Here is a 12354-nt window from a genome sequence, read left to right on the forward strand (position 1 = left end):
TCTGTCCGCGAAATGCAGAAGCACCAGCGATCTTCGCCTACACACAAATACCACAGGGAGCACACAAAAACCAGGAATCAAACACACAGCAAGTAAAAACACTCCTTCCCCCTCTCCAAAACTCAACCGAGGAGTAGGCAGAAAACTGTGACATGACACTCTGAACTACACATCCTTCCATAGCACCTGAGGACAGGAAAAGGCACCCTGAACCCAAAATCCAAAATTCAAAACTGAGAACAAAAAGGCGCATGTACACACACACACACACACACACACACACACACACACAATGGTGAGAAAACTGACTGAACTTAGGGGAAGAAATAGGAAAAATAGTCAAAATTAAAATATAAAGATTATCTCACCAGGTGCCCAAGGAAGAACAGATTTGAAACAGAGCCATGCCCGGCCAATGTGACTCAGGAGTTGAGCATTGACCTATGAACCAGGAGGTCGCGGGTTGAGGGCTCAATCCCCAGTAGGGACCTGAAGGATGCAGCCAGTCTATGATTCTCTCTCATCATGGATGTTTCTATCTCTCTCTCCCTTCTCTTCCTCTCTCTGAAATCAATAAAAATATATATTTTTTAAAAAAGAAAGAAAACTGAACCAGACGTGTTGAAGTACGAAAACCACCGAAGAATGAACGAGATCAAGAAAGAAGTAAAAAAAGTCAGAGAGACATGGTAGAGATGGAAGCCAGCAAAATGAAAAAAGACAAGGGAAATAATCGCTGGAACAGAAGAAACTTTTTAAAAGGAGAAGGAAAAAAAACTACTATTTTCAGACCTCTATGTACATGAGCTTGAAATCCTGGATGAAATTATTTCCTAGGAAAATACAGTTACCAAAATTGACCCCAGTGAAATCAGAAAGCTTAAGCATACCAATTTCTATAGAAGAAACAGAAAAACTTATTAAGGAACCACAAACAGAAAAGATGGTTTCACAGGAGAATCCTACCAAACCTTCAAAGGCCATGGGGCACCAATGCTGCAAAAATTGTTCAAGAACACAAAAAAAGGAAGGAAAACTTCCAGATTGTTTTTAATGAAGCAAGTATAGCACTGATACCTATACCGGATGAAGAGAGAACAAAAGAAAATCATAGACCAATATTACTTATGAATGAGTAGCCACACAAAACACTAAATAAAACATTAGCAAACAGAATCCAATACCACATTAGGAAAATAAAACACCAACTAGGATTTATGCCAAGAATATAAACTTGGTTCATTATTAGGAAATTCATTAATATAATATGTTAACAGATCTAAGGAGAAAACTCACAAACATCTCTATAGATGTTGAAAAAGCCTTTGACAAAATTCAACACTTATTTCTATAGAAAACACTCAAGGAAATGACAGTTGCTTTAATATTAAAAAAATACATGCACACCTAAAGAAGGGGAAATGGGGGACATCTGTAATACTGTCAACAATAAATAAATTTAAAAAAATACACACACACTCAGAGACCTGGCCAGTGTGGCTCAGTTGGTTGAGTGCTGTTCCATGTACCAAGAGGTCATCGGTTCCATCCCCAGTAAGGGCACATGCCTGGGCTGCTGGCTCGATCCCCAGTGGGGGGCGTGTAGGAGGCAGCCAATTGATGTTTCTCTCTCATATCCATATTTCTCTCTCCCTCTCCCTTCCTCTCTCTCTAAAAATCAATAATCACACACACACATCTTACTCTTAAGTCAGCATCTTACTTAATGTGGCATTTTTGCTAAGGTCAGGACTCCGTGAATGTCCACTGTCTCCACTATATTCAACGTTGTACTAGAAGTATTAGCCAATGAAACTAAACAAACAAAATCAGAGGTATAAAAATCAGAAAAAAGTAGTAAATCTATCTCTATTTGCAGATTATATGGGAATATACCTGGAAAACCCTACAGAATCAATAAATAAAACTAACTCAAACAATGAAATAACTGAGTAAGGCAGAAGAATATATAAATTGTATACAGATATCAATAGCCTTCATATTCACAGACAATAAGCAGTTAGAGGATATGATGGTAGTGGATCCCCATTTACAATAGCAACAAAGAAAACCACACACTTAGGAATACATTTAAATTATATGCAAAACATGAGGAAAAATTTCACACCCTCCTGTAAGACACAAAAGTATACTTGAACAAAAAGCACACTCCCTTTGTTAGATGAATGCCTCAACATAAAGGGATAGTTAATTTACAAATTTGCCACAATCTCAATATCAACATGCTGTTTTTAAGGAGCTAGGCAAGCTGATACTCAAGTTCACACACACACACACACACACAACAACACACACACACACACACAAAAGCTATAGCTAGGAAAACATTGGAAAAGGAAGCTACAAAGGAGACCAGCCCTACTAGATAGTAAAACATATTACAAAAAACCTCTATAATTAAAGCAGTGTGGCTCTGTCCACGGCACAAATGGAAATTTCGTGTGACACAAACAACCACTCAGATCACTAAGTGGTCAAAGTGGACTTTTAAATAAATGATGCTAGGACAACTGGGTAGCCATTTGGGAAACACCATACCTCATACCATAAATGAAAATAAAAGTCAGATCTCAATGTTAAAAATGAAACCATGTCGCCCCTAGCAAGTGCGGTTAGAACACTGGCCCATGCACCAGAGTCTCGGGTTTGATTCCCAGTCAAGGGCACGTACCTGGGTTGCAGGCTCAATCTCTGGCCCAGTCGGGGCACATATGGGAGGCAACCAATCAATGTCTCACGTCAACGTCTCTGTCTCCGTCTCTCCCCCACCTGCCTCCCTCCCTCACCTTCTACTCTCTCTAAAAATCAATGGAAAAATTATCCTCGGGTGAGGATTAACACACACACACACACACACACACACACACACACACAATGAAACCATGTCAGTACTAGAAGAAAACATGGATGAATTCTTGTACAACTAGGGCACAGGGAAAGATTTTTTTTTTAATCCTCATCAGAGGATATTTTTACCATTGATCTTTTTAAAAATATATGTTTTTTATTGATTTCAGAGAGGAAAGGAGAGGGAGAGAGAGAGAGAGAGATACATCAATGATGAGCTGCCTCCTGCATGCCCCATACCGGGGATCGAACCCACAACTCGGGCATGTGCCCTGATTGGAAATCAAACCATAGGCTGACGCTCAACCACTGAGCCATGCTGGCTGGGCTCCACTGATCTTTAGAGCGAGAGTGAAAGGGAGAGAGAAACATCAATTGTTGGCCTCCTGCATGTACCCTGACTGGGGGGCCAGGATGGAATATACACCCGAGGTACATGCCCTTGACCAGGATTCGAATCTGAGACCTTTCAGTGCTTGGGCCGACACTCTAACCACTGAGCACACTGGCCAGGGCAGGGAAAGATTTTTATGACTCAAAATCCAGAGGAAATAAGATTGATGAATTTGACTATATAAAATTAAAACATTTTGCACAGCAACGAACACCATTAGAAAGTCAAGAATCAAGACCCAGAAGCCAGCCCCCTTGTGAGGCTGCCCTCCTACGTCTGGGTGGGCATCACAAGTCCACATCCTGGGTACCCGAATTCAGCCTGGTGGGTACCACACTACATCCTAACTAACTTGTCCTTAGACAAGCAGGCCTCAACTCTGACTGCAAAGTGGAGTCGTCAGGGGAGGCAGAGGTCTGGCAAGGCTGCAGGAGCCAAATCTCTTAAAGTAGGTGAGAGCAGGGGGAGGGACTCCAGGAAAGAGTGAGGCCGCAGATACAGGTACCTGGGCTCCGATAGAGGATCTTGGGCAGAGAAAGCGAGTGAGCATCTATCAACCCCACTATCTTCATGTGTCCATACTGCTTGGCCAGCATTCGGGCTGTGGCTCCACTGTGGTCTCTCGTGTCCACTTTGACTCCCTATGGAAAGGGTAAAAGAAGAAGAGTTAGGAACCTCCCCTGCAAAGCACCCTCACTTCCAGAGCTGTGGACCCAGGATGAGAGGTGCAATGGCGTCTTATCACCATCTTGGAAAGGCCTGCACCAGGGTCCTCTAAAACTTCACAACATGGGGAGAAAAGGCAAGGGCCTGTGTGGTCTCACTCTGGATGCTGAAAGTGGGGTAGAGCGAGGGGCTTGCTGGCTTGACAAATAACACATTAACCCAGCCATCTCACAGCTGAGGCAGCTTGCAGGTTCATTGCCTTTAGCTTTCAGCCGCCGTGGGGCAGGCAGATACTTAAGGGAGAGAGGCGATCAGGTGCTCTGGGCGAGGATAAACTCAGGCTGCTGTGAGCGAGAGCCCACCTTCACCCTTGGCACCCGGGCATGTGTCCACCTCACTTCATTCTCTTCACACAGAAAATTGGAGACAACAGATTTGGTAAAGAAGCAGCCTTTAAAAAGCATAATCAGAATAAGAGCCCCACTCTTTGGAAACAGAATTAGTAACTTATCCTAAGGCCTAAAAAGTACTTACTGTATACAGCACTGTAATTCCACTTCTGTGACTCTATCCTAAGGAAATAGCCCCAAATACACAGAGAAAGCTTTTACGCACAAACATGTTTAGCACAACATTTTTGCAATAACGAAAACCCAGAGACAACTTTAATGCTCAGAGATGGAGAGTTCACTGTTACTGTCATACAAATACTCGGTATAACCAAGTTTTTAAAAGAACCAGGAGACAAAACTGTATACACATTCCAATTGCAGCAAAACAACAAAGTACTAGTATACAGAAAGCACATTGGAAGGAAATATGCCCCAACTGTTAATATTAGTTTTAATATTTTTAGACTTTCTAAACTTATTTCTATGAGCATGTTTACTTTTGAAACTAGAAAAGCCCAATAAACTTTCCGTTTTCAAAGCTTCAACCGTGCGGTCTTGTATCTGCAGATGAGAATACCGGATATTGGAGCTCAGTGCTCTGGAGGGCATATCAGCAAGAGAAAGTCAAAACATTAAAAGTGCACATACCCTGCCCTGGCTGGTGGCTCAGTTGGTTGGGCATCATCCCATGCACCAAAAGGTTGCCAGTACGATTCCCGGTCAGGGCACATGCCCGGGTTGCAGGTTCCATCCCTGGTCAGGGCATGTATGGGAGGCAACTGATGTTTCTTTCTCACATCGATGTTTCTCTATCCCTTCCTCTCTTTCTAAAAATCAATAAACATCCTCAGGTGAGGATTGAAAAAAAAAAAAAAAAGATAATTTCTAGAGGGGAAGGGGGAACTGGGTGAAGATGGTCAAAAGGCACAAACTTTCAATTATAAAATAAAAAAATACTAGGGATGTAATGTACAACATGATGACTATAGTGAGCACTACTGTAAGATGTATAGGAAAAGTTGTTAAGAGAGAAATCCTATGAGCTCTCATCGCAAGTTAAAACATAGAGCCCTGGCCTGTGTGCTCAGCCTGCACACCAAAGGGTCTCAGGTTCAGTTCTCGGTAAAGAGATCGTACCTGGGTTTCAGGTTCACTCCCTACCCCATCTGGGCATGTGCAGGAGGCAACCAGTTGATGTGACTCTCTCACATCAATGTTTCTTTCTCTTTCTCTCTTTCTCCTCCATCCCCTCCTGCTCCTCTCTCCCTTCCACTCTCGCTGAAAAGCAATGGAAAAAAATATCCTCAGGTAAGGATTAACACCCCCCACAAAATACATACAGGGTAGGGCAAAAGTAGGTTTACAGTTGTGAGTACACAAAAGAGTTTATTCTTGTGTCATTATTCATTAATTATTTTATTATTTTCCATATGAACAACTGTAAACCTACTTTTGCCCTACCCTGTATATATATTTTCTATGAGATGATAGATGTTAACTTATCGTGGTAATCACTTCACATATACACATAAGTCAAATCAACTTATATAGTGATGTGTATCAATTATTTCAAAAACTGGTGGGGGGAAAATATGATTTCTAGTTTAAGTTTGATAAAAGAAACCCAAAGGCTTCAACGAGAACAAACAATACTATTTTCACGGTAGGGTTTTACCTAGTACCTGTTATTAAGCCTGAAGACTTCAACCTCAGGCTAGACCAAAGCAATACTATTCTTTAACAAGAAATGAGGAAGAAAAGAGACCCCAGAACAAGAAGGTCCCTGAGGTGAGGAAAGAGAGTATAAGAATTTCTATCTATTCACCCTTTAAATGTTTTCCAAATTTTCTTCCTATTTTATAATGTACATAAATTATAAGAAAATTACATGATCAACATTCATTGTAACTGACAGGAAAGTGGGATCACAGTTTAGAGACCACGGACCATTAGTAGTAATGTGGGTGCACTGATCAGCTGGAGGGCCACTGGATCAACCAACTCTCAGCTCTCTCCTGAGAGAGGCCCAAACACACCCCGATCAACCTGCCCAGATTGTGCTGCTGGAGTCTGCCCCCACTGGAAGGGACAATGGGTGCAAGGGAAGCAGCCACAGCCCTTTCCTCCCCTGGTGAAGAGTTTGAGGTGCCTGGCCTCATCCACTTCTCCATCTCCAAGAAAGAAGCCTGGCTCTGGTGGGACCTGATGGGCCCACCCCTCTGGCTAACCAAGACCTAGCAGGAAATCTGCAAGGAACACGGAGTGGTCACGCAGGGCTAGCCAGACAGCCTCCCCAGTAGTGGAGCAAACTGGTCCACCAGCAACACGCTGTAAGACGTGCCCACCGGCCACCACAGCCAGAGGCAAGTGCTTGGAATTGGCCAACAACTTTGCTGATTAGTGAGCTCAAGGAAGAACTCCATTGATTTCCTGAGTTTGATAATGTATGCGAGTATGAAAGAGAAAATTCTTGTTTTTAGGAAATATATATGAAAGTAGTTAGGGGAGAAAGGGCATTATGTTAGCAACTTATTTTCAAATAATTTTTAAAAGATTATATATAGCCTGACTGGTATGGCTCAGTGGTTGAGCGTCAACCTATGAATCAGGAGGTCATGGTTCGATTCCCAGTCAGGGCACATGCCCAGGCTGGGGGCTCAATCCCCAATGTGGGGAGTGCAGGAGGCAGCCGATAAATGATTCTTTCATCATTGATGTTTCTGTCTCTCTCTCCTTCTCTCTCTCTGAAATCCATAAAAAGATATTTTTAAAAATATTATATGTATATATAGAGAGAGGGACATGAAATGTTAACACTGGGGAATCTAGCAAAGGTACACAAATTCTGTGTACTATTTAGTGATGTTTAAGTCTTAAATTATTTCAAAGTTTAAAATTTTTTAACTTTTCCTAAAGAAATCCAATACAATTTGTTTTCCCTGAGTATGAGTTGCCCATACTCGGTCTCAGGCCCAGCTGGGGAGTAAATAATCTTGACGATAGATAAATGATATAAGGTCTCTGATTTACCAGCATGTTTTCTGTTTAAAAACTACATGAGTAACTGTCTCTTACAATTTTCAGTTCTACATCATTTAAAATCAGTCTAAACTCAGAAGCAGAGGTTATGCTTCTTATAGTTCTGGGCTCATCTATTTTTTTTTTTCTGTCCATTTATTCTTTTTTGTTTGTTTTTTGTTTTTCTTATTATTTTTCTTTGTGCCCATCTATTCTTAACTCTAGGCTATGTCTTAAGGATCCTAGTCTGTGTGAGTAGGTTTATCTTCAAAGAATAATTATTTGTAGAAAAGGAAGCCCAAATGGCTAACATATGAAAAGATGCCCCACCTCACCAGAAATCTGGAACAGTAAAAATCAATAGGAGACAGCTCGTCTGATATCACATAGCAATTGTTATTGAGGGTGTGAGAGGCAAGAGCTGTAAAATACTATCGGAAAAGTGTAAACTAGGACAGCTATGTAAGAAAGCAAGTTAACACTCTCTAGTGCAGATGCACCCACCGTACACACCAAAGTTCTACTTTGAAGATTACATCCTGATCTCCCAGAGAAACCCCTTCACACATGCTTGAGAAGACAGGTAAAAAAATGTCAACTGCAGCACTGTTAGGAATAGCTGAGTGAACACAACTTAAATGTCCACTAAAAAGGAAATGATAAACATACTTATACAGTCAATAAGTACAGAGCTGTTGAAATGAGTGAATGACGTCTAATTTACCCACACTGTTGAATGACACATCCATTCTGGTATGTTATTTATATGAATCTTTAAAATATATAAAAACAAGTTCGTGCATTGCTTAAGGACACACAGTATGTGATGAAAGGATCAAAATCAGAGACAGGAAAGGTACAGACCAGCAGCTGGATAGTGGTGATCTCTGGATCATGTGGGTTAGTTGCATTATCTTCTGTGCTTTTTTTACATGTTTAAAGTACTTCACAATTTAAGATTCATAATTCTTGCTGCTGTGGAAAGAGTGTCAGTTGGTACAGCTTGCTCTTCGGATGGCAATTTGGCAACGTCCATGTTAATTTAAGACTGTACTTACACTTCCACCTTCCACTTTTAGTACTGAACTCTACATAGGTGGCTGCACACATGTGCAAAGATATATGTGCACAGATATTCTCAAAGCACTGTGCATAATAGCGAATGGTTGGCAACAATCCAATTCTATCTAGACGACTTTAAAGAAATTGACTCATTCCTACAAGGGAGTACGATGCCACACACGTAAGAAAAAAAGCTTTAGCCCTGGCTGGTTTGGCTCAGCGGATAGAGCATCGGCCTGAGGACTGAGGGGTCCCGGGTTCGATTCTGATCAAGGACACATGTCCCAGTTGTGGGCTCAATCCCCAGTGGGGGGCATGCAGGGGGCAGCCAATCAATGATTCTCTCTCATCATTGATATTTCTCTCTCTCTCTCCCTCTCCCTTCCTCTCTGAAATCAACAAAAATATATTTTTTTAAAAATTAAAAAAGAAAAAGAAAAAAGCTTTATATGCTGATATAAAACAATATCCAGGATAGACAATTAAGTTAAAAAAAAAAAGGCAAGTTGGGGAGCAGCCACAGGAGAATGACCAGAGACTGAGGCAAAGGCCAGAGGCAGGCTCACTGTGTATCATCTGCATTTTTACTATGTAAATGTACTGTCCCCAAATTCCCATTCCAGTGGATAGAGTGTCGGCCTGCAGACCAAAGGGTCCTGGGTTCGATTCCGGTCAAGGGCACATATCTTGGTTGCAGGCTCCTCCCTGGCCTGGCCTCTGGTTGGGGTGCATGCAGGAGGCAACCAATCAATGTGTTTCTCACACATCAATATTTCTGTCTTTCCCTCTCTCTTCCACTCTCTCTAAAAATCAATGAAAAAATATCCTCGGGTGAGGATTAAAAATAAGTAAATAAAAATAATGTTAACATTTTATTATTCTAAAATTCCCACCAATAACTAAGAAAACACACACAAACTATACAATAGAAAATTGGGCCCAAAATATAAAGACAATTCATCAAAGAATTACAAATGGCCAATATACTTTAAAATGTTCAACCTCATTAGCAAGTACAAACCAAAACGAGATGTCACTCTTCTCCCACCAGATTGGAAAAAACTTAAGGTGGGTAACTTCCCATCTTAAGGGCTGGTGAGGACGTGAGAAAATGAGCACCTTCGTATATTATTGGTGGAAAGGACAACAGAAACAACTTTTTAGTGGGAATTTAGTTAGGACTTTATATATAAACTAAATATTTCTCCTTCTGGATTTTTAAAACAACTTTATTAAGATACAATTCACATACTATGCAATTCACCCACTTACAGTGTATAATTCAATGGTGTGCCACCATTGCCACAATCAATTTCAGGACTTCTTTATCACCTAAATAGAAACCTTGCATCCCTTAACCACCACCCTCTCCCCAATCTTCCCAGCCCCTCTAGCCCGAGGCAACCACTAATCTACTTCTGTCTCTATAGCTTTGCTTATCCTGGACATCTATATATATAAAAAGCCAGAGTCCAGAACGTCGGAATGAACGACTGGTTACTATGATGCCCACTGCAGCTGGCGAACAGCCGATCAGGGTGGGGCCAGCCAGCCAATCTCCTGCGTACCCTCCCCCAGCCAGCCCCATCCCTGATTGGACTCTCCCACCCAGATCAAGGGCGGGGCAGCTGGCCAACCCTCCACCCCTCGGCCCTTCCTCCCCCTCCAGGCTGGCCCCACCCCTGATCGGCCCACAGCCCCTCCCTCTGGCTGGTCCCACCTCTGATCCCTCCCCCCACCCCAATAGAAGGGGGGCCAGCTGGCCAACCTCCTGCAGCCCATCCCCCTGGCCAGCCCCACCCTCAATGGGCCCCCACCACCCCATCAGTCTGCAGCCCCTCTCCCAGCCAGCTCCACCCCCAATCACCCGTGGCCCTTCCCCTCAGCTGGCCCAGCCCTGATCAGGCCCCGAATGGGGCGGCTGGGTGGGAGGCCTCCCACCGTCTCCTCCTCCAGACAGGCCTGGCGCCGATCTGCCCCTATTGGGGCCAGGCCAACCGGACCCCACCCATGCACAAATTCGTGCACTGGGCCTCTAGTTTCATATAAAAGGAATCATACAATATGTGGTTGCACCTGGCTTTCACTGAGCATTATTTTCAAGGTTCATCTTTTTATGCCTGATTAATATTGTATGAATATAACACATTTTATTTATCCACTTGTCAGCTGATGGACATTTAGGTTGTTTCCATCTTTTGGTTATTATAAATAACACTGCTATGGACATTTGTGTTTAAGTTTTTGTATGGACATATTTTCAGTTCTCTTATCTACGTACCTAAGAGTGGAATTGCTGGATCACATGGTAACTACCATGTTTGACTGTTTGAGGAATAGCCAGACTGTTTCCCATAAGCAATGTATGAGGGTTTCAATTTCTCCACATCCTCACTAACTCTTGTTATAGTCCATCTCTTTTTTATTATAGACATCCTAAGAGTTTTGATTTACATTTCCCTGATGACTAATGATGTCAAGTATTTTTTTCACATGCTTATTGGCCATCTATATATTTTCTTTGGTGAAATGTCTATTTGGATCCTTTACACATCTTTTAATTATCTTTTTATTAGGACCCATTAAATTTAAAATGTGAGCACCAGCAACCCCTCTTGTAGAAATACAGTATACATAAATAACTACATGCAGGCTAAAGCTATATATATATATATAAAATATTCCCTGGAGCACTGTTTACAATTGCAAGATGGTGGAAACCTAAGAACTGATTAAATTAATTATGGCACAGATTATACTAGTACATGTAATAGCATACAAGGATAAGATGTCTATGGCATATTAAGTGATCTTTTGTTTTTCTTTTTTAAGTCATCTTTTTAAAAGCTGCAGACCAAATATACAGCAGAATCCCACTTTGTCCAAAATAAAACACTTTTTTTGCAAGTGTCTTCAGACATGCCTTTCTAAGCACAAGAAAAGTCCTGAGGTGTCTCTTTATCAAACCAAGTGGGCATCTTGGGGAGGAGCAAGGAGTGGTTGGAAAGGGAAGAAGATCCTTGCCTTCTTACTCTATATACTTTTAAGTACTGGGATTTAAAAAAAATGTATTTTCCATACTTTTCAAATAATAGTATTTTAAAAATTCTTACAGGAAGAGGTGTCTATTTTTACTCATCACTGTACCTTTAATGCCTAAGTGCCACAACACTTGACATCAATGGATTCTCAATGAAAATGTATTGAATAATAAAGAGCAATTCTTTCCTCGTAGCAGAAAATTGTTATAGTTTACTAGAGGCCTGGTGCATGAATTTGTGAATGGGTGAGGTCCCTTGGTCTGGCTGGTGATCGAGGCCTATTGGGGGGGCCGGCCAGCCAGGCCCCGGGAGGTTGGCCTACCGCCCCTCTGCCCTGATTGGGGTCTGGGGGGAGGGACCGTAGGAAGTTGGCCAGTCAGCCCCAGGATTGGGGCCGATGGGGGAGCCGGCTGGCCAGGGGGAGGGGCTGTGGGAGGTTGGCTGTGGGAGCACACTGACCACCAGGGGGCAGCTCCTGTGTTGAGCATCTGCCCCCTGGTGGTCAGTGCACATCATAGCGACTGGTCAACCGGTCATTTGATTGTAAAGGTCGCTTAGGCTTTTATATATATAGATACTTCAGTGATGATTTGTCACTTGCTGTAACTAAATTATAAGCTAACAAAGAGGGTCACTTACATGATTCAGAAAATACTGCACAATTATTTCATGGCCAGCAGCAGCTGCTTCCATCAAAGGGGTGAATCCATATATTGGCTCCCTGCAAGACAGAGGCCACAGTCCAATGATTAGCAGAGAGTTCTTTCCTTATGCAAACAAAACCAAGCTGATGTCCCTGGCTGGTGTTCCTAAGTGGTTAAAGGCACATACCTGGGTTGCAGGTTTAATCCTTGGCTCCCAGTTGGAGCACATACAGGAGGCAACCAATCGATGTGTCTCTCTCACATTGATG

The 12354-nt window shown here is 42.3% G+C and overlaps 1 protein-coding gene across 1 annotated transcript in view; it reads right to left on the minus strand.

Annotated features, from left to right (window-relative positions):
- ANKS3 (ankyrin repeat and sterile alpha motif domain containing 3) overlaps positions 1-12354 on the minus strand; it is a 34455-nt gene that overhangs the window by 14734 nt on the left and 7367 nt on the right. Inside the window, exons 5-6 of the mRNA XM_054714691.1 lie at positions 12081-12162; positions 3768-3903 (exon numbers count right to left, since the gene is read on the minus strand). Of these exons, the coding sequence (XP_054570666.1) occupies positions 3768-3903; positions 12081-12162 (218 nt within the window). The remainder of the gene's footprint in view (positions 1-3767; positions 3904-12080; positions 12163-12354) is intronic.

This window comes from Eptesicus fuscus, chromosome 4, assembly GCF_027574615.1.
Source record: "Eptesicus fuscus isolate TK198812 chromosome 4, DD_ASM_mEF_20220401, whole genome shotgun sequence".
Taxonomy (NCBI): domain Eukaryota; kingdom Metazoa; phylum Chordata; class Mammalia; order Chiroptera; family Vespertilionidae; genus Eptesicus; species Eptesicus fuscus.